The sequence below is a fragment of the Equus caballus genome, chromosome 9 (genome assembly GCF_041296265.1).
Source record: "Equus caballus isolate H_3958 breed thoroughbred chromosome 9, TB-T2T, whole genome shotgun sequence".
Lineage (NCBI taxonomy): Eukaryota > Metazoa > Chordata > Mammalia > Perissodactyla > Equidae > Equus > Equus caballus.
Genome location: NC_091692.1, coordinates 12,305,086 through 12,332,964, shown reverse-complemented (window position 1 = coordinate 12,332,964; position 27,879 = coordinate 12,305,086). Strand labels below are relative to the sequence as shown.

At 41.9% G+C, this 27,879-nt stretch overlaps 1 protein-coding gene across 6 annotated transcripts in view; it reads right to left on the bottom strand.

The window, feature by feature from the left end:
* Nucleotides 1-776: 776 nt before the first annotated feature.
* The window catches only part of JPH1 (junctophilin 1), a 76,666-nt gene continuing 49,563 nt past the window's right edge, over nucleotides 777-27,879 (bottom strand). Inside the window, exons 3-6 of one of the 6 annotated variants that reach the window (XM_023648441.2) lie at nucleotides 19,119-19,237; nucleotides 9,715-10,364; nucleotides 3,240-3,335; nucleotides 777-2,659 (exon numbers count right to left, since the gene is read on the bottom strand). In XM_023648441.2, the coding sequence (XP_023504209.1) occupies nucleotides 3,255-3,335; nucleotides 9,715-10,364; nucleotides 19,119-19,237 (850 nt within the window). In that variant the 3' untranslated portion in view covers nucleotides 777-2,659; nucleotides 3,240-3,254. Of the gene's footprint in view, nucleotides 3,089-3,239; nucleotides 3,336-9,714; nucleotides 10,365-19,118; nucleotides 19,238-27,879 lie in introns of all 6 variants that reach the window. The other 5 variants (XM_023648446.2, XM_023648445.2, XM_023648443.2 and 2 more) reach the window with 5 other exon arrangements.

The following is a 27,879-nucleotide window of genomic DNA, read 5'->3' as shown; positions in this document are numbered from 1 at the left end:
CGCCATCACCACGTGTGGCTTGGACACGAATCTGGAATCAATAATCTTTCTAGCACCCTGTGCTTTTCCCGCCTGCTCCAGACAGTCTGCTCTGTGTTCCATTCCTTTAGGACGTGCTAGGAGATTAATCACTGAAGTTGATAAATCTGTTTTCCCCCAGAGGTGATAACTTTGTGCCTTATGTGTATGGGGGTCTCCGACACCTCAGCCCTCAACAAGAGCGACTAATTTGGGAATTTAAAAGCACCCGGGCAGCTGCTTTGGAGAATGTCCTTTTATTATACCTCACAGACAGCTTGTTAAGTAGCCGCCTAGGCCAGAACTGAGGACAGCTTCAAAGGGAGCCCGGTGGCTGGAAGGTCTAGTGGCAGCAAGTTTATTTAACTGCACAACGTGCCTAAGCAATAGGGGCCATAGCAACATATTAATTGACTTGGGGTGCAATGGTCAAAAACTTCAATAACTGAAAAGTACTCATGCAGGAGGGAGATTCACTCCAACTCTGAGTTTTCCTTAAAACCCTGGATAGGGCACTAATCCAGTTAATGAAGGCACCAAGCAGAGCAATTAATCTTATTTCACAAAATTATCTGAAAGGCCTAGGATGAAAGAAATGCAGAAAGAAATCTTGGTGCAGTATAACTACTTCCTGCCATGTAGGTTCTTTGAGGCCCCCTCCCATTTCTATTGTTAATTTCCTTTCACTACCACCACCTCCAAAAAATTCCAGGTAACTCAAGGCAGTAATTTACTCACAGAGGAAACACACCTACAACTTTATTAATAACCAACTTTTTTTTATTAGAGCAGATCCAGTTGTGAAAACTGTACATTATACATTTTGGTTTCAAGGATTATAAATAAAGGAACTCACAGGTACGGAGTTCCTTTTTCACAGCAAGAAACTTTAAATAAACAAAGTCATGTTTTCTTAAGTACATTGGCAGACTTCATGTGCTGTCCAAAATGTAGAGTACAGTATAACAACCCATTAGAAAGAGCCTTTCATGTAAAATACAGCTGTGCACATTTTAGAAAAATACCAACAATTTGAGCTTTGTTTTTAAAAAAGCTTATAAATCATACATATATTTATAAATGGAACCAACATGCTCACTTTATAAACATATCCTTTAGTTATCTATTACCCATTATTTCCAAAGCATTACGTATTTTAAATAAACACTTAATAAGATTAAATATTTTATTTTATTTTTTTAAAAAATCACCTTTCCCAGAATAAAGAGCTATGGGGTTAGGAAGGAGCAGGGAGGGCATGGGGACTGTGACATAGGAACTTAAATGTTTCTTGGGTAAAAACGTACTTCCTAAATTTCAAAGTCAAAGCAAAATGTAAAAAATAAATAAATATACAAGTTGTAATTTTCATTTGCTCTCTTTCTGCTTTCTTCTTTATTCCACATTGGTCACACCCAGGATGCTCAAGATATTGTACTTCTGCAAAAAACACCAGTGGGTTACTACCCTGCAGGTGACAAGGCATTCAGTCCACACCTGTGCTAACACGTGAATTGTCTCTTCTGCATTGAAAAGGTAGCAAATAAGGTAAAAATAACCTGATGCAACCATGCAGATCGTGAAAATATTTAGGAATAGCTAGTTCCCTCTCCGCAACGTAATGTTTTATAGAGATTTAACAGACACCTTTCCTCCCCTGATTTCTTTTTAAATAATTATTTTTATAAAGACTATGTAGTTTCTCTAAGTAAGCATGCTTCTAATAAAGGATAAATTATAAAACGGCAAAAAAAAAATCAGATTATGTCTGAATGAGAAAGGACTGCAAAAGACAAATATTTAAATAAAAATGTCTAAGCCTTTAAAACGTGAAATAAAATTACAAAAGGACTTTGGAGAACACGAGGCATAAAACTGAGAAGCAGAGATCGAACGAAGCTTGAGGCTCTACCTGAATGCATTCAACAAAAATTGAAGTTGGAAAAAAAAAAGAAGAGAGAAGAGCAGTTATTAATAGCATCTTGCTTAACTTTCATGGGAATTAACATAGCCACTGACAAGATTTTATTTGGTTGTAAAGTACGTCAGCAATGAAACTGAATCCTTTAAACACCGATTACTGCAGCCCATGCAACATTTCGATTCTACTTCTGAGAATTCTGTTGTCTTTCAGCTTTTAAAATTTAGCACCTCCCAAGTGCATAACTAATTCATCTCAGTAATGTTAAAAATGTTTAAAATGATTTCTTAGGAAGGTCTGATGCCTTTAAGTTGCAAAATTTTAAGGATAAATAGCCTTTGACAGGTTTAGGAAGACTCAATGACATGAAAAATGATGTATTGCTATCAAAATAAACACATCTTTTCTAGAATTTTGTCATTTCTTTTCCTTGAGATGCAACACATGTGTTTCACCCCGCCAGGACCGCACGTTGTAGATGACCATACACCATATTGAAATAAACAGCAAAAATGAACATAGTCGTGCACAAGCAAACGAAACGTTCTCTCCCGGAACATTCCAGGAGCCGTTAAAGCAGCAGGTCATGGCATAAGACTGGTGAGTGATGCTGCCACCTATTTCTTCTAACGAGATAGGAGTGAATGTTGGAACCACGGCTGCAGCAACACAATCCTCCGACCGCATTCCTCGGGCAGTCGTTGTTTCCCCAGCTCCCTACTGAAAACGTCAGATGGTAAAATAGTAAGGCAGCTGTTGACTTCCATCAGAAAAAAAAAAAAAAATGCAGCTCCATACATTTCCAGTTTAGTCACACTCTGCTAGGACAGATGGAGTAGCCAACGCCAAGAACTTCGCCAGTTGGGGCTGCTTCAGCAGATTTTAAAAAAGAACGATTATTAAGTTTTGCTCTCCAACATGGCCGCTTGCTTCAGCTCCCAGAGGACCCCAAAGCCACCAGGGATTCCCAGGGGAACCGACAGTCCTCTGGCTGAATTTTCCAAGTTCCATCTCTCTCATCGTGATCCCATGCTAATTGCAAGCCTCCTTCCCTGTGTCTGAGTCTGACTGGGGTGTGCCATTTAAAGGGCTGACGCCACTAGTTGTCATGACTTCACTGAAGGGTCAAAACATTATATCATTAAGTAACTATGTTGAATCACATTCAGGCACAGCCAAAATTAAAGTGAAGGACAATATGTAGTTGTTTTAAAGAGAGAGAGAAAAAAAAGGTAAATTTGAATATGGGAAAAGAATGTTATATACTGTGATTTTATATGGAAATTAAGGCTCTTCTTACCTTTCCTAATTCCAATCAAGTTAGAAAGTGAACAAAAAGGATGGCCAACCCGATATTCAACAGCATGACGAGGACAATCATGACTGAGTTAGGGCCCTGGAAATGAAGCAGAGCAAAACAAGCCTCACTTTTCCGTGTTAATATCTATATAAATTAGCTCATAAAACCAATTACCAAAAATATAAAACAACCCAACACAGCTGCAGTAAATAAGGCATGAAAAATGACAGCAGTTCCAAAAGGTAGAAACTGAAAATAGCAATGCCACATTTAGATGGAGCCATCTCTGAACTTTCAGTAAAAAATGAACCCAGTCTTGATTAGATCTAAAAAGGACAAAAATAATTGAGTTCATTCACCTCAAAACACTGGACAATAGTCTGGGTGAGACACAGTTCACCACAGCAGGGTTAGGAACTAATGGAAATTCGATATGCATTTTTTGTTATGGTGTACTTTAGATGAGGAAGAATTATTTCCTCACAAAGGCAGTTAGAATGTGAGAATAAAATGTGTAGGACAATGAGGCCTCTCAGGAAAAATTTAGGAAAAACTCAAAATGAGGTTCTCTGACTCTTGCTTTTCCTGGTCGTCTTTTTAGATACTATCCCCTCCTTAAAATAAAAACTGCCAAGGGGGGCCCAGCCCCGTGGCTGAGTGATTAAAGTTCTTTGCACTCTGCTTCGGTGGCCTGGGTTTGCGGGTTCGGATCCCAGGCGCGGACCTACTCCACCCACTAGCCATGCTGTGAAGGTGTCCCACGTACAAAATAGAGGAAGACTGGCACAGATGTGAGCTCAGGGCTGGTCTTCCTTAAGCAAGAAAAAAGAGGCGGATTGCCAACGGATGTTAGCTCACGGAAGATCTTCCTCAGGCAAACAACAACAAAACAAAAACCGGCCAGGGGGAAGTTGAACACTCTCAGAAATCATCTCACAGGTCTAATTTTTTATTTCTTTGCTTGCAACCACATTTCAGAAATAGAGTTATATTTAACAAATGGCAGAATCCTATTTTGATAAATACCAGCTGGCCCAAGGTACCCAAACTTTGTTTACTGGTTTAAACAAACCAACCAACCTACCTTATGACTTTCGATTTGTCCATGCTTGGCCATCTTTGTTACAGAGACATGATCTTGATCTTTATTATTAAAATAGTGTTAATAGCATTAAAAGTTTTCTAAACTGGCCCTACGAGGTATACGTGGGTAGGTAGGTCATTGTTCTTACTTTACACATGAGGAAACAGTGGCACCATATTGGAACATCCAATGAGACTACATTGAAACCGTGTTAGAGAGTCCTCCAGTGTCGTATTAGTGTGACTTTTGGGGGCGTGGGGTAAGTGCATAAGGAAGACTGGAACTGCCATTGGTCCAGCGCTCATCCTGCAGGGTCTAGGGCTTGGGTCACACATCCTTCAAGGAGGTCTCCTCCCCAGATGAAGCTATGACCACCGCCCCCCGACCCAGGCCAGCCAGCCTCTTCATTGTCTGTCATTTCTTGTTAATTGCTGTCTCCCCCAAGGCTGATTCCACAGTGGCAGGGGCCCTGCTCTGTTCATCACTGTAGCCACACAGGGGTTGCCCAATTCATTCAGGCAACTGATACTTAATGAGAGCCTACTGTCTCCCAGCACTTTTCCAGGGGCTATGGGTGTGGTTGTGGAACAGATTAATTCACTGTATTCAGTGAAGAACAGGGTGATCAGTAAAATCAGGGTCAGGGAGAGGAGGAAGTAAAAAAAAAATGGGTGCCCTTGAGACAGGGACGATCAGGAAGAAGAAAAACATTAGTGCCTGAACCCCAAGCAAATGAGAGGAAAATAAACATTTATTGCGGGTATTTATATGACAGGGAGTGGCTATGCATTCCTGTGTAGAGTGTTGTTATTTCTTCTTCTCAAGTGACTATTAGTTCCATCTCACAGAGCTCTGAGAGGGTAAGGGTCTTGCCCAAGGTTACTCAGCCAGTTTGGACACATTTTAGAACGAAAATCAAATTTTAAGTCTGTCTACTTCGGAGCTCTGTGTTCTTTTTCTACATCCCTATTAAAGCCACAGACCTTAGTTTAAAAATAATAATTTCCCATCAACTTCTTTAAAATGGCATTTTCTTCTATCCCCTGATTCCATAGTACCAGAAAAACATCAGATTTTGATACTGACCAATTGCTCTTTTAGTATTCTAAGTTAACAGGAGAGTCCTAACCTAGGCAAGTCCTCAAAAATGGTTAACTTAGAACATATAAATAATGTAGGAAACTCAGAAAATCATTCAGGTGATCTCTCGACACCATAACTCAGTATGGACATTACAGAAATGCTATTACTCTTACAAAGTTTTGATCAGATTTTGCTCATGCATGTGTTAAGAATTTTGGGTTCACTTAACTCCTTTGGGTCAGTGGATTTAATTCGTAACTCCCAAAGATAGTGATATGAAAGATGAGCAAAGTAGATAAGGTCAGAACAATACAACGCCGAGCTCAGTGTCTTATAGGGGACCCAGGGCAAGTGGAGAAACACAGAAAAGTGCCTTCAGGGGAGCCAAGTGAAAAAGCTTAAGGTGTGTCTGAACCTTGAACTTCCATTTCATAAATCTTTATAAGGTTTCATGTATTTATCTAACCTTTTGAATTGGTTATGGAGATATACAGTATTTATTATATAATACATATTTATTGGCTGTATATTTTTTCTGTTGAAACATACATATTTATCCTGTATATATTCTAATATACGCATACATATATATTTATTCAACTGGTATAGCTCCATTTATAAAGCTATTTTTAAAGATGACTCAGTGAAGAGGAGGGTAAACCAGCAAGAAAAGGCTCAAACAGCAACCAGTGGAGAAATCAATCCCGGGACGCGATGTTTAATAGGCAGGTATCAAGATGTGAGCTCTGTGTTCTTCAGAGACCTAGGCTGGGTTCAGGGGGGAAAGCTTTAAGGTGGAAGTCTCATAAATATGACTGTGGTAGCCAGTTGGAGCTTAAAATAGCAAAATGAAAAAAAAAACCCCAGTCTTGCTTTGCAAGACTGACTGGGACAGGTGTAATAAAAGAAGCCGTGGGCAAAGGGCAAGCTGGACGGGAAGAAACTCTGAGGCAGTTAGAAAATGAAGTGCAGGAAGTCGAATATGGAAAGAAGTTTTGACTCAAAATTAATCCGTTTTCCTTCAAAAGACTAGATCGCTCATTTAAAAGTGTGAGGAATTTTCTGCTGAAGAGTTATCGTAGCTTACGTCAAATCTAAAACTTCTCTAAAAACATATGAAAATAACAAAATTGAAGCTAGTATTCATAGCAAAGTTGAATTGTATTAACTGTTTTTATTTGTGTGTGTGAGATTCAAAACTGATCTGCTGTTAAGTTTTGCAACAATCAAAAGAAAGATGAGGTAAATCTCAAACATGGAAGCTGATGAGTTACCGCTAACCAAAACGTGCAGGCAGTTTTCGGAAGGGGTTGGTCACGATTTCTAATTGGAAGACCCCTCACTAGTCTATTTGATGACATGGCTTTAAAGATGCCTCTACTGGCTCCTACCCGAGTTGCCATGTTGCAAAATCCTACAAAAATTGTCTCATGTAGGATGTGTTCCCCTGGAACATGAGTCCATGTGGAACCACTGCCCACGGGGGTCACAAAGTTCTTGAGGAAGGTTTTATGCACAGTAACCCCTGCCAGCCTCCCTTCTCCTACCTCTCGTACTCACGGAGTTACTTTGCTCTAAGGGTTAGCCTGTGTCCTAGAAGATTTTCTGTATTTCCAGGAGACCAGTAACTAGGGTGATCCTGAGGACGGGTCAAAATCTATTGGAATATTTATGAATTATTTATGCTTCAACTAGTACAGTGATGAAGCAAACTGAGTACCAGTCAACGCTTTCTGAGCACTTGCCATGTGCTAGGCACTGTGCTAAGGACTTGCTATGTCTTATTTTTCAAAACAAACATATCATATAGGTACAGATGAAAAAAAAAGCAAGTCACAGAGCAGTTAGGAAACTTACCCAAGGTCACACAGCTGGCATTTGAACCTAGGAAGTCTGGCATCCGAGTTTACACTCTCAGCCAGTAGCCTATAGGGCTCAACAAGTTGGCTAAAATTCCAGACTCAGTTGGGTCTGCCCCCCTACAAATGGTAATTCTGACTCAAACTGGATGTCAGCTGCCAACCCAGAGCACTAGCTGGTTCAGTCTGGTTTTCCCTCAAATGTCTGCTTTAGTGTGAATGTTTCTATGGATTTTCAAGTTATTTATAAACCTCTAATTTGCAGTGTCTTTTTATCTCAAAACTGTGTGTAGTATTCCTTTGTTTTAAGGGTTGTTTGTTGACTACCTTTATGATGACTTTGTCACTTCCTCATTCTCTGGGAAGGAAACAGTTGCCAGGAGTGTGAAAGGCAGCTTTCTGCCATGACTAGGCAGGGAAGGGCATTGTTACAATCCTCCTGTGAAGGTGCAGAGGCAGGCGCAGAGGTGCAGACCTGTGCGGCCTCCTCTCCCTCTCGGGGTCTGGAAGGGAAGCCCAGAGACGAGCCTATCGAGCTGGAATATGCTCAGCTAACTCCAAGAACCAGACGGTTCTGCATGTAAGTAAAAACAGATCCTTTTTCTAAACAAGGAGGCTGTGAATTTCCCAGGTATATCTATTAGTAACGTTTTATAGAAAAACTGTTACAGATGAGAGCTAGGTAACTCACCTAAAGGGTAGGACACTGGGGCATACACTTCCTCCTGGGGAGTTCTAGAAATCAACCCAACCCCACTACTGGGTACCCAGAGGTGTGAACTATATGGCCTTGCATTGTCTGAATTTCCCCCTTGTAAATCAGGCAACTGATACTAATATATATGTGAGGCTTTACTGACCTGTGGATACAATGCTGAAAGTCAAATGAGAAGTGAATTATTACATTTAACAAATTCAATAGTGATATCATCATCATATATAATATCAGAATACTGACATATAAATGTTTAAATTTTTAAAAGAATGAATGCTTACTTAACAGTCAGAGTCTCAAAGTTACTCTATTTTGAAAACCATTTATCCTCATGGAGTCTGGCTCGGAGAAAGTTAATCCAGTTAATCTGATTAATTTATATTTAGATAATTAAAATGAAGAGAATTTGAGAAAAAAAAAAAAAGTGGGAACCACTGTTTATATAACTATTAGCAAAAATAACCCTATGAGGAAATTGAACAGACAAAAGTAAACTGATGGTTGTATTATATGCTTATTGGCCAAGATATTAGCCTACAACTTTATGCAAATATGCCTCTGAAATTATCAGACAATATTGGGTTGGCTGTGGCTTCTCTAAGCTACAGTTAACATGCAACACCTCTGGTTCCTAAGGCATATGACTAAGTCAGTAGGTAAATTTTTCAATAAAAATTACTTAGCTTCAGCTTTTATAAATTGTACAGAATTTGATAAAATACTAATTCCGTATATTATTAACCAATGAGTCTCATTTGAATGAGGATGCAGATATTTATTAATAGACCAAAGCCATTTTCTTAAAGAGCTGAAAATTTTCATTTCTCCTATGGGAAAGAACAATGTTCTAGCCTCAAAGCCTGGCTAATTAAGTAAAATCCAAACTAAATATTTATGAGAATAATTACAACAGCTAGAAGAGATGTTCTTTTGTCTAAAGATGATGATTGTTGTGGGGAGGTCAAAAGGCGGGCCAAGAATTTAGCAAATGGCGGTGGAGCCCTCTCCCTAGCTAGAGCTGAGAGTAGGTGGTCTTTTCTACCCAACAGAGAGTCAGCTACTGTTATGGACTGCATGTTTGTGTCACCCCAAAATTCATATGCTGAAACCCTAATCCCCAGTGTGATGGTATCTGGAGTTGAGGCCTCTGGGAGGTGATTAGGTCATGAGGGTGGAGCCCTCATGATGGGCTTGGTGCCTTTACAAGAAGAGACTCTAGAGAGCTTGCTTCCTCTCTCTCAGCCATGTGCGGACACAGTGAGAAGATGGCCTATGGTCTTTGAACCAGGAGGCAGGTTCTCACCAGACAGCAAATCTGCTGGTGCCCTTGATCTCGGGACTCCCCAGCCTCAAGACCCGGGAGAAATAGACGTTGTTGAAGCCACCCAGTCTATGATATTTTTGCTGTAGCAGCCCAAGTAAGACAGCTACCACGAAGCTTACCAGGAAGCGCTGATAAAAGCTTGCTAAAATGTGATGCCGGAACAAGCTGGTCACATCTTAACCCACCTGGATGATGTCTAAGGTGGGTGGCTCAGTGAGCATGGAGGAATTTCTGCCTGGACGGATTTTGCCGTCTCAAGCTACAAACGTGCTAAGCTCTACTCTAAATAGCCTTGTGCTGCTCAGGACTTCTGTTGGCCTTGCTGTCATCAAGGTGCAAGTCACCCGGGGCTGCTATCTACAAGAAGCAAAGGGAGGAAAGGAAGAGAAAATGCATCTTGCAAAACTTACTGAATTGGCTTCTTTTTCCAAAGAAGGGCATGAATCGTTGCTTGCTGGATTCTTTGGTATAGCAAGTTCAGACTTCTTAGCTTTTGGCTCAGCTTTGCTTTCTTTGGCAACTGGTTTTGTCACAGATTTAGGGGGACTCCACTTGTTGGGCGATGGCTTGTGCACCAGCGCTGAGGAAGACTGGCTCAATTCTCCACCTTCCTCCCCATCTACAGGAGGGTGCTGGGGGGGGTGCAGTTTCACGTAGTAGCCGTGGTACTGAGAGTGTAGCTCCCCGTTACTGGGGTTGGGGACATGGTGGCGGCCAGAGTACTTGGACTGGGGCACCACTGTGCCCACCTCCTTCATGGGAGCCTTTGACATCAAGGGCTTATTGACGACGGCCGTCACCTGCTCATCGGCCACACTCCTTTTGTCTTGGTTGAGTCTTGTCCCTGAGCTGGGGTTCTGCTTCCTCGAGGGCTTTGGGGAGGCGGGCTGGGGAGAACGGCTTTGTCTGGGACTCGCCTCAGGAGACGCTGGGGGGGTCGTGCCTTTGCGGTAAAAATGTGGAGATTCCTTTGGTGTAGGCGGCTTTTCTGGTACCTTTTCTTCTGGATTTTCTTTAGCATCTACACCTTCCTGAAATCTCTGTTTGATATAATCTGGGCCTGGGGAAAAAATTGAGGACAGAAAGGTGATAAAATAAAAATAGGGTACACATGCTTGTTCCTCATGGCTATCTATGTGTATTTTGCTAACTCAGATCAGCCTTTCCTCTTTTTGCTTTTAAATGTATTTACCTGGCTTTGGTTAAACATGAGCACAGTTCATTCCCTGAGGGGAAAGATTATTTATTGCTGAAAAAGTGCTTTTAAGGTAATGTTTACCATTATTTATACTATTTTGATGGCTGTAAAGTTTAAGCAATTCTCACTTCTCTAATAATGGCATTGCTCCTGCCGACCTGCAGAACACTGAGGGGAAATTCGTGTCGATGGAGCACTGGTGACGACACTGTAATTAATTTGCATATTCAAATGTGTGGCATAACTAAAATGTAAAGTGTACACTCATATGAAGAAATTAACTCATATGTTTAATATTGAATATATCAAAGTATTTAAATTAATATGTTTAATACCTAAATAGTATTTACTCTATAAGTAAGAGGAGGCCCTGCAGATATATTTTTAATGGTCCTTCATGAAAAGATCGTTTAAACGTCTTGGTTAGGAACTATTTCTGCAGTTTACGTTGCACGCACAAAATAACTTGCCTGGAGTCCTAGGGCAGCATGGTTTTGCATCAGCAGTGTTTCTGCAGGCATCAAAGTCAACACAAGACAGTTGTCTTTGGCTCTGTAGTCTAAGGTTTTTTTTTTTTCTGAATAATTTAGGACTGTTTGTAGCAATGAGACGTTATTGTTATCAATGGGAAAACTTTCACTTACAAAAGGGACCCTGGTGCACTGGTATTTTACAGGAGATTCTGGGGAGAGTGAAGAGTAAAGAAACAGAGCGTGTACCATGTGATGGTACAGGCCACGAGAGCTTAAGGATGTCAGCGGTCCAGAAATGGGCTCCAAGGCAGTGCCCTCCTTCTAGGCACTTCACATCTTGTCCCCTCCCCGATAACCACATCATGTACATCCTTTGGCCCCCACTCCACCCATCAGCCACTTTCCACCTCAGGAAGTAAAGTCAAGGTCACACAGTGCATCTGGCCTTCTTCTCTGCAAATGGGCAGGAGCTGACAATGTCATCCCTCAGGTACACAAGGGAGAAACCTCCCCACCCACTTGCTGACAGGAGTTGACCAGCTCTCGTCAACTCCACAGTATCGCATCTGTTGACTTTCCTTGCTGCCTCCTCTCCCACCTCTACCCCACAGGGGCTGACGAACAATCATCCTTAATTGTTAAAGGAGGTCTGAGTAATTTATTGTTATGAGACTGCTACTTATTATACAAGGTATCTTCCAAAATTCAGAGCCTTGCCAAAATCTTAGGAAGCAGGTGTTATCCCGATTTTACTGATGTGGAAACAGCTGTAGTAGCTGAAAAGCCCAAAGTCACATAGCTCCTGTGTCCCCTTAAGATAAAACATAATGCAACACAGAACGTAATATTTTAAGCCCAGAAATGAGAATTCCCAAGGACCCATAATTATAGGTTGTCCTCAGGGCCAAAAACATGATAGTATTCTCCCACTTTCCATCCTCCGGAGGATAAATCCACCCCTCAGGGTTTGAATTTCCCAAACAGGTCAGGATTGCATGTCAACAATTGAGATTTCCTCTCTCAACTTGGTGAAGCACCTCCCTTTTAAAAATTGGCAGTCTTCTTTTAAATCCTTCATCAAAAATGGCAGTATGAATTCTTGGCACAGAGAAAGGCACCTCACTTGAGTGAAGAAAAAAGGGGGAAGTACAGCTATTCAAAAGGTGATGTCTTTCTGTTTCGGTGCTGTGGCCGGGACACACAACAAAGAGAACAAAGCAGCAGCACCAGAAAGTGCCGCTCTCCATCAACAGCCTTTGATGTTTTAAGACTCACTAAGGTCATTTATACTGGTCTTTCATGGTGAAGACCCTCATTATTTTATTGCAGTTTAATTTATTCAAAACCCCTCCTCCTCTTCTGTGATACAGGATATTACCTGATAGAGTTCAATGCAGTGTGTTGCTTACGTATTTTTCTCTCATCCTTCTACCCAAAATTTCACCAGAGTTGGTTTTATTTGTGCTTCACGGTTATTCAATTTCATGGCATTCCTGAAATACCCATCTAGGTGTGGTACTGGATGTACTGTGCAAAGATCATTAATAGTCAAGACTCTTCGAGCCAAGGGATTTTTAATTTAAGCCACATAACTCTGCACCACAAGTTACAAAGTACTTCTAACATCTTCAGCCTAAGGGGTGAGAGCAAAAGTTATTTTTGCAAATCTTTCTATCTTAAGGTTAAGGCACATTAAAAGCTGATGGTTAGCTTAAAGATACAGAAAAGAGTGCGAGAAAGAAAGAGACTCTGGCGAACACGATTAGTTATACATTCTTAAAGCTGGAAAGGAAAGACGCAGAGTCACTGAACCATGAGAAATAAAGCTGTCACAGAGCCCATGTGCCTCATTTTGAAAATGCGAGACCGTAACCAGTGCAGCTTACAAATTGAGGATTTATCTGGTGACCTTCGGTCCCACCTAGTTACTGCAGAAAGCAGATTAGAAGCAGAAATGGGAGCTGTTCTGACAGAGCCCAACAAAAGTGACAGGTGCCAGCAAAGAGGAGATGGATGAAACACTAACAGCTACAAGAGACCATTTATCTCGGGGGGAGAAACTCCGTTAATTCAGTAATAGCAGGTCCAAGAAAAATTAATGACAATAATTTTTTAAAGTGATATGCTTTGGTTATCTGGAAAAAGAACAAAAACCTCTAACACTTGAATACAAAGCATAATTTCAAATGCTTTTTGTAAACAGAACTCTTAATTTATACTGTCAGACTATTAGGTCAAGTTGAGAATGAGTTGGCCATTGGAGAAATTTGTATTTTATGGACTAATAAAGCCATATTCTGGATTCCACTGAATGTATTTATTATGTTTATTAACTTTCAAATACCAGTCTAGTCACTCCTTTAGAGCTTTAGAAACCGGCTTTACTGCTCCTTTGGACAGCCTTCCTGTCCTGAACGTATTAGGAAAGGCATTTCTTACACCAGTACTTGTGCCCCTCTCCTAAGATGTGGTTTTCAGCCATATTCAGATTTATCTACAGGGCTTCTGGTGATATTCAAAATCTGTGGAGCTCAAAGAATTTACTAGAATGATGGAAGTACATTGTAGCACCGACTTTCAGATTAAGAAAAATTCCTGGCTTTATTATGAACTAAAAAATGGCTGGATAGGGGAATAAATGTACTCTGAACCCCTAGCTCCATATCTGCTGCCCATCAGAGGCACCTGGGGTGCGCTTCCCAGAGAATATGAATCGAAGCCTAGAAATCTTGATGTTTAACAAACGCTCCAGGTGATTCTAATGTACTTAGGTACAGGCATTTAAAAGCATGCAAAACTATTTTTTTCAATAGAGGTACACCTAACTCCAGCCCTCATGACTACATCCAACTGGGAATGGTTCCAACATAGCGTAGTCATATGGGGACTGGCCAGCGAAATGAGGATATACAGTTAAATTTTCCAGAGTGAGATTAAATACTTTTAAACAAGACATTTAATATAATGCAGAGGACAGAAGTTTTTCCTGGAATATTTTCTTGGAAGGCACACGTTGTGCCTGCTACTTGTTCTCTGCAGTAATGTGTCAGCCTTGCAACGCCAGCAGCATAAAGTTGATGAGATGCAGCAGTTCATTAAAAAGACTAGTCAGAATACTGCCAGGCAGGAAAAGGATGACAACTGACGATAGCTCTTGCAGTCAGCATTTTCATCTCTTTTTATAGACAGTATCTATAAATCCTAAGGGATTTTTTTCCCCCTGGGGATTCATATTGGGAAGAAGTCAGATAATAGGTCACCTGCTCACTGACATGCCACACAATATGAAACAACAACATTCAGCACATGTCATCCACTAACACTGACAGGTTGCTTGATACAGTTGGCATGGAGCTCTGAACAGATATGACAGATGGTAACAGCAACGTATTCAACTAGTCCTTCATAGGTGAGCCTCGGTGGGCTGGCTATGGGCAGAAGGAAACCATGAAGATTCCCCAGAGAAATGTCCAGAAAGGCAGTGCTGGGAGCAAACGCTGTGTAGCAACATCAGAAGTCAAATTCTCTGGAGACTGTCAGTTATTCACAGAGGACCAGATTGAAAGATTCTAAAAAGATTCTATAACTGGCAGCAGATCACTTTTATATTCTACATGGAAAGAACGCCCCTTTCCTATAGGACCTCAACAGTGCGATCTGTAACAATACCGCAACTTCTGTGAACACAGCCACACAGCTCTTGTCTGCAAGGCCTGGGACATCCATTCCAGCGCCTTGCACGTGGCTGGCTCTCAATACACATTCTTGGAACTGAATACACTAGAATGAATAAGTAGTAAGAATAACCAGCAAATGCATGAATTATTAACTTTATGTCAATTAGGGGATTATTCTGTTTTGTTTTTCTAGGAAAAAATTTATTCAGAATTTGGGGTTTGGAAAATGTGTTTAGAAGTCATCTATTCCAGGATGCTTCCCTTTTCTTAACCAAAAGCAGTACATATTAATGGTAAGTAGAGACAATTATATAATGAAAACATGCTTTGATTTGTAAAGACTTCTAATTCATACCAGAAATGTGAGCTTCATGAACTCTGGTCCACAATAACCTACACTCAAGACTTCACTTTTTACCTTAAATAATCAATGTACAGTGTGTGTATGCATGCACATAAATGCTATTATGGATTAACTGTTTCTCCCCCCCCACCATTCATACATTGAAGCCCTAACCCCCAGTGTGATGATATTTGGAAGAGGGGCCTTTGGGAGGTAATTAGATTTAGATGAGGTCATGAAGGGGATTAGTGTCCTTATAAAAAAGGAAGAGACACCAGAGCTCGCTCGCTCCAAGCGCAGGCACCCAGGAAAGGCCAGGTGAGGACATGGAGAAGGTAGCTGCCTGCAAGCCAGGAAGGGGGCTCCCCCCAGAACCCAACTCTGCTGGCACCTGATCTCAGATTCCAGCCTCCAGAACGGTGAGAAATAAATGTGTATTGTTTCAGTCGCCCAGTCCATGCTATTTTGTTTAGCAGCTGAGCTGACTAATGCACATGCTTAAACATAGAAAGACAAAGCTTTTTGAGGATGCTGCCTAGGGAAGCGGGCTGGCCATCTCCTCAGAGGATGCATTTACCAAGTGATGTGTTTACCACACTCTGGGGCAGTGTTTCTCAGTCCTTTTTAACCCAGGCCCTGTCACTCCCACAATTGATAAATACAAAAATTTCACACCCTACTTAATACTACTTGAAATTAAAAACAAAGTAAGTATCTTGATCGAAAGGAAATTGAAACAGTGGAACAAAGAGCCACACATAAGAGCTTTCCAGTCATCCTTGCCCCATGTCCCACTCCCCACGGCTTCCTTAGGGAAATCCAAAGTCTCGTCTCAGCTTTGCTCCCTTAGAAACCTGAATTCATCAACACTTTGCTGGAGAGCCATCCCTCGGGGCAGACTGATATCACCAAAGTTCACGAGACTGACGGATAATACCAAAAGGCCAACGCATCAGTTTATAGTGAAAAACAGAAATGTCACCGAGCCCAGGGGACTCGCACTGAACCACCAGTGCATGCTCTCTTTGTTGGTAACCTCCCTCCACGAGAAGCTCAACCAAAATTAGAAGGTTACTGGTGAACGTGGAATCAGGACAAGGAGCATGAGATGAATCAAATGTCTCATGGCATCAGGCTGAACGAGCCTGATGCAGCCATTTCCTCATTCGGGGATGGTCTTGCCAATAAAGCCATACACGGTTGGCTGTGGTTCCCTGCATCCCTCCCCATAATAGAAACGTCCTTGCCAATGCAACTGCAACACTCCAAGGTTTTGGCCTAGGCTTCTCCTCTGGACGGTGTTTAGATGGGCACTGCCAACTTTTGCCTCTGTGACTCTTTTTTTTTTCCTATACTTCTTTGGGTGACCAATTCCTTCTTTAGATGTTTTAACATAATCAAGTTACAAGGAAACCTTGCAGTACCTGAAGCCATGCTATCACTTATGGTCACTTTATATAATCTCTGCAGGATAACGGGCTCATTTGAAAGCTTAACTCTCAGAGGGCAATCTTATTTCTGAGTTCTTGGGGGATGACGCACGGTGTCACTCACACTCATGGCAGTTTAGGTTTCTGTATATGTATGCAATTATCTACACACATGTTCAATACTACATTCATCTGTATGCTTTTTCTTATTGATTAGAACTTAATCCTTTTCTCAAACAGTTCCTTAAATCTTTATTCAAAGCCATTCCACATAGCTATGTTTTTTCTTTAGTTTTTAACTAAGCTGTTTTGAACTAAAAGCATAAAATTTAACTATATGGTAAATATCTGAAAATACTGCCAGCTCCTGAAAATAGGTAACTTACCATAAAAGTGTTTAAAATGTCAAGCTATGACAGACATCCTTTTTCCCAGGGTTAACAACTTCTATGCACGACACATGCCCTCCCAACAATGGCAGCAATTGTATCTGAGATATGCAAATTAAATGAGTAGCCCAACTCAGAAAAAGTACTTGAAAGCCCTTTTAGAAATGTCTATCTGATTTGATCACCCTGTAAACGCGGAGTGGAAAGCATGAGTTACGCTCCCTTGAGAAGATCAATAATACTCAGTACAGAAAAGGCTTTCTATACAGTTCCCGAAGGAAGTGTTGGCTGTGGGTCAAAGGGGACTGCAGCCTTCTCCTTTAGCTCTCGTCTCAAACAGACCCGCTGTCATCTCGTGCTACTGTGACGTATTCATTACTGACGGACAACTTGCTTATATGGAGCTGTCTTAGCGAAGCAAGGGTGGAATTACATTTTCCCACATATTTTTTTTCCCTCAGCTGCTTTTACCCCATAAAAGGCTTTTAAAACCATTTCGTCTGGGAAACTGAGACGACCTTCGTATCATTTACCTCTTAGTAACACCTAACAGAAATCTATAGGGACCCCATTCCCCAACGGAATTAACAACAGAACCATGAAATTACCATCTGCAGACAACAATAGCAAGTTTGTTTGCTTTCAAAGCAGCTGGAGCCCAGTGCGCTTGAGAAGCGGCATTGTCTCTGATTGCTGGAGCAGCCTCCCAACCGCAGCCCTGCTGGGGAGGACCAGGACCATCCCTCTGCAGTGGCTGGACCCTTTCTGCACCTCTCACACCCTAGAACAGGTAGTCGCCAATGGACTTAGGGACCAGGGAAGGGTGGGTTCATTTCACACCAGAAAATAGTTTATTCTTATGAGAGGTCACTGCAAAAAATGGAAAATTTTCCTCTCCTAACAAAATATACATATGTATTAAATGATTTAAATCTCACCCAGAGGTTTAAAAAAGATGCACGTGAAAGAAAACACCCATGATCGCCGGTTGCCTCCCTTGAGTTGAACTACTACAGAAGTCACTCTGCCACAACCCTAACACTCAGCAACCAGGCTGGGCCCCTCCCCAGTATCTCTCATAACCATGGAGTCTTCTTAACCTGGCCTTTTACTGTCTTCATTCTTTGCAGGAAAGGGGGGGAAAAAGAAAGTCACCGTGTCATTTCCTTCTTTATTCCTCTATCCTTGATTACAGCCAAATTTCTAGCGCTTACACAGGTTTTGCTATTCTGTTTACTCTGACTTACCTAGTTCATTTAGTCACACTAATGCCCTTGGGTTCCAGTGTCATGTCACCTTCATTGGAACCAAACATGTATGGAACACAGGTTGCTAGTTATCCAGCTTGATTTAACAGAAACCAATGTGGAAAAATTCTTTGCCAAGAAAACATAAATCTTGATATTCAGAAATTTAGAACATTTACTTTGGTCTCTTTACCTAGAAATCTGTTGCTCCCTCGATCGCTAGAAAGATGTTGTTTATAAAACAGTGGAGAAACATATATAAAAAGGTGGCTATTGCTATTTTATTAACACCAGTATGTTATAGAAAGAGACAGAAAGAGTCTACTAGGAAACCATTAGGAAGTGAGTTAAATATTTAAAACTACTGCAAATATTTGTTTGTTGCTACTTTATAACATTTGAGAGGCATATAATCAGGACTGATTTTTCTTTTTGAGGTTGTCATTTTCATGTCTTAAATCATGACATGCATTTTCCTCTTAATCTGTCTTTTAAGTGGTATACTTTTTTACCTCCTAACCACTTCCTTGAGCTTTAGTTCAGGTGTATTTAAAAAAACAGTCACAGTACTTACTGGCTCTTCTCTTACTGCTGATGCTACTGTTACAGGTGTCTCTGACTTGGGGGTGTTTGTTTTGGCATCTGCAATGGTCACTAATATACTAACACGATTTCTGAGAATCAGATACTTCTAGATTCCCGTCTCCTTTACTGCTATCAGCTCAAAGTTTGTTGCTGGGCATGGAAAAGGCTGACTCTGTGGTATAGTAGTTAAGTTCACTGTGCTCTGCTTTGGCGGCCTGGGTTTGTGGGTTCAGATCCTGGGCTTGGACCTACACCACTCATCAGCCATGCTGTGGCGGCAAACCACATATATAAAGTAGAGGAAGACTGGCACAGATGTTAGCTCAGGCCTAATCTTACTCAAGCCAAAAAAAGAGGAAGATTGGCAACAGATGTTAGCTCAGGGCTATCTTCCTCAGCAAAAAAAAAAAAAAAAAAAAAGGAAAGCAGAGAAAATGTCCCCACCTTTCCCATCACAGCACAATAGTCTCACCTGGTTGGTAGAAGTCGGGCGACAGCTCCCTAGCCACAGCTCTCGCGATGTCAGACTCCTGGCGGGCGGCCAGCGCAGCCTGGTCAGCGGCGTCAGCTTTTGCTCTCGCATGCGCAGTCCTACATGGAGCACAATGGGCAGTCAGCAAATGCAGCACCTTATTAAGGACCCATGGACAAGCAACTGCGGCCCCGGGCAAAGAAACGCTAAGCGCGATCATGGTTCCACACCTGCAGTAGCAAGTTTTACAGTGAAGCTGCTGTGAGATTTCAATGAAGACAACATGGATGGAACCATCTGTCAATGGCCTCAATCCTTCTTTCAGGAGAAATGAAACTGTCAATTTCTGTGCAGCTTGACGCAAAGCCTGGCTTTCAAAACTTACTGGAACAAGTCTGTTGACTTTGGTTAGCATTCCCCCTACCCCCAATGCATAGAGAGTAGAATTAGAGCATATGAATTAATATAATGTTCATGAATTTAACTCCTATGGTAGAGTCAACGTAAGAATTTGATTAAGAAGGGTCTGCTCGGTGGTAGGAGGATAAAGTAGCTCTCTGGAAAAAAAATAGTAAAACTGATTTGTAGCATTGACTGATTCCTGTGGTGTAAATACTCCCACCACGGCCAGTTTTAAGCTACCAGCATGATGTCACGGAAAGTGTAGTTGGGAAGAGAGGCACACAGTCAGCTCTTACCAGCCTGCAGGAGCGGACACTGGGTCTGCTCCAACAGTGTGCTCAGGAGGGTTTCAAAGAGTCCATTTAGTGGCTCTTTAAGCACGTTTCTTGTGTGAAAAAAAAAGGAGACGGAGAGGCAGAGTTGGAGAGGAGCAAGTGGATCTCTTTCAGTGTTCCACCTTCTTTCTGGTCCATCCTCACTCACGGAAACCTCTTATTTTTCCAGAGGACTAGAGCTAGGGAGAAGGCAGTGGGGTACGAATGGGAATTCTTATGGAAAGACAGCAGAACTGATGTCTGCTTGCCCAGGAAAGAAGGGATTTAGAGAATTTCCGGTCATCCATGCCCAGAGAAGACCCTGTCCAGCTAGCATTTAGATGATGATCACAGGCACCTACTTATAATATTGTAAACTTTCCATGCTCTTCTATCAGCACCAGGCAGGGCTACAGATAAATAGTAGTAAAAGCTTAATGAAAGTCTAAAAGAGGTGCTTGCACTGATATCTGAGTGAGCGGGACAGAGGAAAGTTGGGAAACGGCGCTGTGGTCTATCTAGTGGGTCTTAGAGAAAACATAGGTGCCAGCTGGAGGAGACCAGCTGACCGAGCTCCTGGGACTTGACTGCAGGAGGAAGGAACGGGGAGGCTGGGGTCTGACCTGAGACCGTGGGGCTAACTGGTAGGAGGCCCCATTCTCAGACGACTTTCTCCAGCTACCTCCTCTCATCCTGTGTCCTCTTGGGCCATGTCACTCCTACTTAGGACCCAGCTGGGCCCGGAGGCTTGCTGTCCTGGAATGTAAGCTTCATGAAGATCGACGCTTTTTATTTTTGCTCCTCTGCTCTCTTCCCAATGCGTAGAAGACTGCCTGGCACACAGCATTTATTGAGGGCTCATTTTATGAATAAAGCAATGAATAATGCTTCCTTTGGAACAGTTGGATAGTTGCTTAAAAATGAGTGGACTGACAAAACTATGGAGACAGTAAAAAGATCAGCGGGTGCCAAGAGTTCAGGGTGGAATGGGAGAGGGGTTAACAGGCAGAGCACAGGGGAAATTTAGGGGAGTGAAACGATTCTGGATGATACTGGAATGGGGGATACACGACATGATCCACTTGTCAAAACCCACTGAACTGTACAACACAAAGAGTGAACCCTAATGTACACTGTGCACTTTCGTTAACACTAATGTACCAATACTGGTTGATCAACTGTACCAAATGTACCGACTAACACAAGATGCTAACAATAGGGGAACCTGTGTGTAGGTGTGGGGAGAAGAGGTATATGGATGGGAACCTCGTACCTTCTGCTCGATTTTTCTGTAAACTTAAAACGGCTCTAAGAATTAAGTCTATTAATTAAAAATGAATGGCTCAACTTCCGATCACCAAAACTGTTATTTCTGAGTCATGGAGGAGGTTTTAGATTGTCTCTGTCTATAGGGTACCATGAAATGGAAATGAAATAAAGAGGGTGAGAATGTATTCCTAAACAACCGGCCAGGGTAACCCCTCAAGGGAGCCACGGCTGGTGCTCCAGTCCCATGTCTGTGCCTGAGAATCAAGAAATGTCCTCTGTTACGTTCTTCCAGCTTCTCAGAATCTCCACTCTTTTTTCCCAGAATTATTTTCCATTTTATCTATTCTTAGCTAGAACCTAATTATGTCTAGGCATCCTAATTAATGAAGCCATAAGAGTACAGTTATGCTGCCTTATAATACAATCTGCCAGCCCTTCAATGATAAATTCACAAAACTCAAGTACAAACAGTTTATTCTGACACAGTGACCACACACCACCACAGAGTCAAATAAAACGGCAGTATTATCGCCACCACTTTTTACAATATGCTAAACCGGAGAATTTTCTGCAAATATATTTTGGGAGCACAGCATCAGTGAGGCCTGAATTCCCTTTTACTTGCTCTTTCCTGTAAGCCCAAAGAGAGTGGGGGACCTTCTCATCTACTGCCCCTCCCTGTGTCAACAGTCCTGCCCAGCTGGCAAGTGAGTCAAAACCACATTTGAATCTGAAACCAGACTGCTCGGGAGCTTTCAGGAGCCCTGGATCTGATAACAAGAAGTAGAAGAGAACAGGAACCCATCTGAGTTTGCTGTCACCACCAGCTTTGTGTGGCCAGGCCACTGACATGTTAGATTTTGCCCAGGGGAAAATCTGGGCTTGACCCTGACTCATGATAGTGAATTCACGTATTCAAATTCCAGGCTCAGTTCTAGAGCGACACACGACCCTTTATTCAGCCAACTGGTAAGACGTGCCATTGTTCACGGTTTGGGGGATGGGGGTTCAAGCTGGCCAGTCTGGGGAGATCAGCTGAAACAAGGCCAAGTGGACGCCCAGCTGCTGTAGCCGGTCACATGGAAAACATCCACACGAAAAGGAGCCTGCATGGCCAAGAAGTCTTTCCTTTATTCCAAAGACTGCTGACATCCATGTCTTCAGACCCTCGCGAATCTCCAAATACCATTGTCACATGTATTTCCTCCCATAAGATGCAGTAAAGAGTAAGTGAAAAGCAATTTCTTCCACTTAGGCATCAGCTGCTGACTTTCTGTTAGGGTCATCTTTCTACAAACATACCAGAGTTTTAACCTGCAGAGAGTTAAACTATGTACCAGGCTACGTACGGGTGAAGAGAGAGAGAGACCTGGGCAGCTGGTGAAGCTCACACAGCAACAGAGTGCTTCCCGCCTGGACATCAGCCCTGCAAAGGTCACCTGTGAACAGGTGAAACAGTAAATGTGGGATTTCTGAATGTCAGGCACCCGTACAGAAGAACTTAATTACAAGCTATTTTTCCAATCAGTAATTTGATGAGTATCTGAGTTTTTTTCCTTTAATGACTGAAGTAGTTTTTCATGAACTCTCAAGTCACCTTACTCAGAACAAAATAGTCTGGCTTTCCCAATTTTTCTTAAATATAATACTTTTACAAAAAAGGCATATCAACAATACATTGAACATGCCCAGCGTATCTTCCTCCTGCTAAGATAACATGTGGGTCCCTTAGATGTCTGTCTCAACTTCTAACTGTCAATCTTTCATACATCTATTCACTGACAGAGCTGATAAAGATTTTAATCTAGAATGGACAACAATTCTGCTAAAGGTAAAATGTATACTCTATTTACAAATTTCACTATTTCTACTTTTAGGATATTCTCTTCCCAACAATAAGCTGCTTCAAAAAAATATGCTGATTTTGATGTCTTTTTACATTTTTTATATATTAAATCAAAGTCAGTTTACGGATCTGACTCTTAAAATGTGATGGCAGAGGCTATAAGCTCTTTGGTTCAGGGGCTGTACCTGTGATTTGCCCTGAGGCCCAAATACCTAAAGAATATTATTAGCAAAATTTAAAAATAAGAGCCATTGTACATGAGAATCCAAATCTCAGTTGATGCAACACCATTCTTCCAGCTGCTCGAGACAAAACCCTCTGAGTCATCCCCGACGCCTCCCCCTCTCTCACACGCCATCTCCACGGTCAGCGCATCCAGCTGGCACCACCTTCAAAACACAACCCCAATCCAACCATTTCTCGTTCTTGTCACTGCTCCTGCCCTGGTCACAGCCCTGTCAGCCCTCACCAGGGTCACTGAAAAGGCAGAAGTGACCTTTCTGTTTCTGTCCTTGCTGCCGACCATCCTATTTCCCTTCCAGTTCTCTTGACGATGCCTGACAATACCCAAAATTCCTTCCTGGGTTATGGCATCATGGTAAGAAAACGCAAAAAATATGACCTGTTAGCCTGCCTCTTTGACCGTGAAATTATTTACGAGAGACCTAGATTTGCGAAAACCAATTACCTTGTGCATACAGCTGGGCCCTTTTTAAGAAGAAATTGGTTTGTTAAGCAAGGAATACTCTTGATATGAACAAGAACTAGGTGGGTCCCCAGATCTCAGCTAAAAAGCAGAGGCAGGATTTCCAAGCTCCTCCACACGTAAGAAACTGGTTTCAATTTTGATTTGGTTCTCTGATAAGACCAATACGACAAGGCTCAGCATACACTCCTCCTGCTAAGGGACATGCGGGTCCCTTAAGATGTCTGTCCTAACTTCTAATTTTCTATCTTTTATACTTCTATTCACTGACAGAGCTGATAAAGATTTTAATTTGCAATGGACAATGACCCTGCTAGAGGTCTACTCTCAGTCAATTTGGTTTGGGAAGACTACTTGTATGGGTCCAATCTTTACCATTGATTAGTTCTTGAATGTTAATTTTCTCCCTAAGTTGCTTTTTTGTTTTCTAAGAGATAAGACCTGGAAATAGTAACTTCAAGACAGAATTCTTAGGTTCTGGTTAAAAACACGTCATATTATTAGCAAAGTGCTGCCTTTTTCACCAGGGCAGGAGTTCATTTCTTCCTTTTCTAAAAGCAACATAAAGTCATTTAGCTATAAAGCAAAGGGGTATGGCATCCCCACTGAAGTTTGCTATTTGATCTTTCAAGGACCCCAGCTTTCACAGAGGTATGATGACACCAGGCTTTGAAAGCATTAATAGCCAGAGACCAGGCTGAGGCCAGGCTGGGACAGATGAGTCTTGTCTATGAGGTCAGAAGTTAAACCACATTACTACGGTTATCACAGAATGTCTCCAAAGAATCATAATTCATATCATACCTGTGGCTTTTCTATCAAGGGGAGATAGGAGGAACCAAGACTCTCATGAAGAATATTTACATATCTTTTGTAAAATGCTGCCTGTTATGTGTATCATTGTCATGTTTATAAAGATCTAGGTGCTACATTCCTCTTAAAAGTTTAGTGCCAGGAAAAATTTGGTCTCTGATGATAAGCTGGGGTGCTTCCTCACATCATACAATGAGTGCTACATAACCTGTTGTTTCTCTTTTTGTTAAGACTGTCAGGAAACCTGGAGTAAAACTGTCCTCAATCTACCTGTATGGTTATCTTCACCAACTACACGGCTTTAACATTCCCCAGTGTCACAAACACTAGTATGTATGTGACTTGTCGTAATGTCCTGCAAATCCTTTGTGAAAACTGGCAGGATATTGAAAACAAATTTACTGGCTCACCAGCCTCTTGTTATACCAAGTTTTCTGACTCTAGCCCCTCATAGCATGTTAATGCTCAGGGACATACGTAATAACTTGGGGACAGCAGAACCTACGATTCAACTTCTTTTATAGGATTTTTTTCTATATCCAGAACATTTTCAAGCTTGGAAAATAAGTCCTCATTCTTAAAGACTTTAGAGACTTTATTCCCTAACATTTGATCAAACTTAATAAGCTTAAAGGCTATATTCACAGGCCAGGTCTAAAGTACATTTATAATCCTCAGTTGGAATATGCCAAATAATTGGCTACCTTCTACTTTATTCTGAATTTTATAAAATTTATCCACAATTTACCTTCCTGTGTAATTTATTCACTAAGAAAAATCTGATGTAAAAAAAAATTTAAGGGATGTTTTATTCCCGAAATAATTTTTAAAAGAAAAGTCATTTTCCATGAGAGTCATTCTGAAGTTGGAAAACATTACCACTAAATAAGATTAAAACTTCTCTTTAAAATATAATCACCTGAAACTCAATGAATGAGAGAAAATACTTGCTGATCATGTATCTGATAATGGTTTACTGTCCAGAATGTATGAAAAACTCTTACAACTCAGTAACAACAAAAAACCCAATTAAAAAATGGCAAAGGGGGGGCTGGCCTGGTGGTGCAGCAGTTAAGTGTGCACATCCCGCTTTGGCGGCCCGGGGTTGGCCAGTTTGGATCCCAGGTGCAGACATAGCACCGCTTGGCAATCCATGCTGTAGTAGGTGTCCCACATATAAAGTGGAGGAAGATGGGCATGGATATTAGCTCAGGGCCAGTCTTCCTCAGCAAAAAAAGTGGAGGAGTGGTGGCAGATGTTAGCTCAGGGCTAATCTTCCTCAAAAAAAAAAAAAAGGGCAAAGGGCTTGAATAGACATTTCTGCAAAGAGGATATGCAAGTGGCCAAAAGCTCATGAAAAGATGCTCAACATCACTAATAATAAGGGAAATGAAAACCAAAACCACGACGAGACACCACATCTCACACCCATTAGGATGGTTACTATCAAAAAAAAAGAAATAAGCGTTGGTGAGGATTGGAAACCTTGTGCACTGCTGGTGGGAATGTAAAATGGTTCAGCTGCTGTAGAAAACATACAATGGTTCCCCCCAAAATTAAAAATAGAATTACCAAATGATTCACCAATTCTACTCCCGGGTATATACCAACAGAATTGAAAGCAGAGTTTCAGAGAGAGATCTGTACACCCATGTTCACAGCAGCATTATGCACGATAGCCAAAAGGTGGAAACGAGCCAAGTGTCCATCACCGAATGAATGGATAAACAAAACGTGGTCTACACATGCAGGGAATATTATGCAACCTTAAAAAGGAAGGAAATTCTGACATATGCTATGGCATGGATGAACTTTGAGGATTTATGCTAAGTGAAACAAGACAGCCTCTAAAGGACAAATATTGTATGACGTCATTCATACGAGGTACCTAGAGCAGTCAGATTCATAGAAGCAGAAAGCAAAAGCTGGTTGTCAGGGGCTGGGGGGAGAGGGGATGAGGAGGTGGTATTCAACGGGTATAGAGTTTTAGTTTTGCAAGATGAAAAAGTTCTGGAGATGGGCTGCACAACGACACGAACCCACTTACTCTGAACTGTACACTTAACAATAGTTAAGATGGTAAATTTTATGTAATGAATATTTTACAACAATTAACAATTAAAAAAAAAAATCACCTGATGTACAATATTTATAGAGCATCCTATGCGTCCAGATGAAGTGAGGCGAAAAGACCAAAAGTCGGGACTCAGATGAGAGGCTGCTTCAGAACCCCAGCCGTGGCCCACTAAGTGTCTAAGCTGAGGAACGGCATAAGAAAAGGAATAATGGATGGACCCCTTAAGGGAGGAACTGTCAGAACTTTGACACACGAGGGCAGCCTCCATGCCAGCTCCTAACAAAAAGCCTGGCATGGAAGCGGTCCTCAACAAATATTGGTGAGATGAATAAATACCGGTAAGGAGAGAAACAGAAAAGATACCCCTAAGATTTCTAACTTGGTATCCAGATGAACAGCTTTACTACAGACAGAAACTGCGCAGGTGGGATGGGGAGAGTGTTTGAAGGTGATGACGAGATCGGTTTTAGACAAGTAGGACTTTACACGACACAGGCATTTACAGTTGGAAACGCAGGGCTGCAATGCAAAGGGAAGGTCAAAGTTGGAGACAGGAATGTGGACATCACAGTCACAGAAGACGAGTTCACGAAAGGTGGATGAACTCATCAAATAAATGAGTCAAAAAACCAAAGAGCTGAGGATGGAGACGAGCGTCTGAGCGACCTGGTGAAGGAAATACGTAAACTGAGAGGCGGCAGCATCCAGGTGGAAGGGGAACTTTCAATAGAAGTATTCAGAGTTCCTCCTGTTCTTGGATGAAGCCCGTGCCCCTCTTGGGAGTTAAGTGGGCCAGATCTGAGTCTGTCTCTTCCCTGGTGCAGCTGCACTGATTGGCTGATTTACACACAGTCACTGAAATAAGCGCAGTGGGAATCTGAGGAAAGGATGCTCTGTCAACCCTGCCGTGTGCTGGACAAAGGCGAGGGCTGCAGAGAGGCTGCTGAATTTGATGAGGACCTTTGAGAGGGCAGTTCTAACAAGAAGGCCACTGCGGAAGCCAGAGGAAGGGGGCTGCTGAGGAAACGGACGGAGGAAGTAGAGGAAGCAGGTGTGGGCCACGTGCTGGAGGCTTCTGACCCAGAAAGGAAGGAGGAAATTTGGACAGTAACCAGAAGGATTAGCTGGGTCAAGGGAAAAGACATTTTACTCTAATCTTAAGAAAATAAGAGCTGTTCCTGTGGGAAGGTGGGAAGAAAGATGCTTAGAGAGGAAGCCTGAGAAGGTGACAACTGTGGGAATTGGATCCTGGATAAGGCGAAAGACAGGAAACAGGACAAAATGTAAGAACAGTGATGGCTTGATCTCATGTTCTAAGTTATCTGAAGGATCCT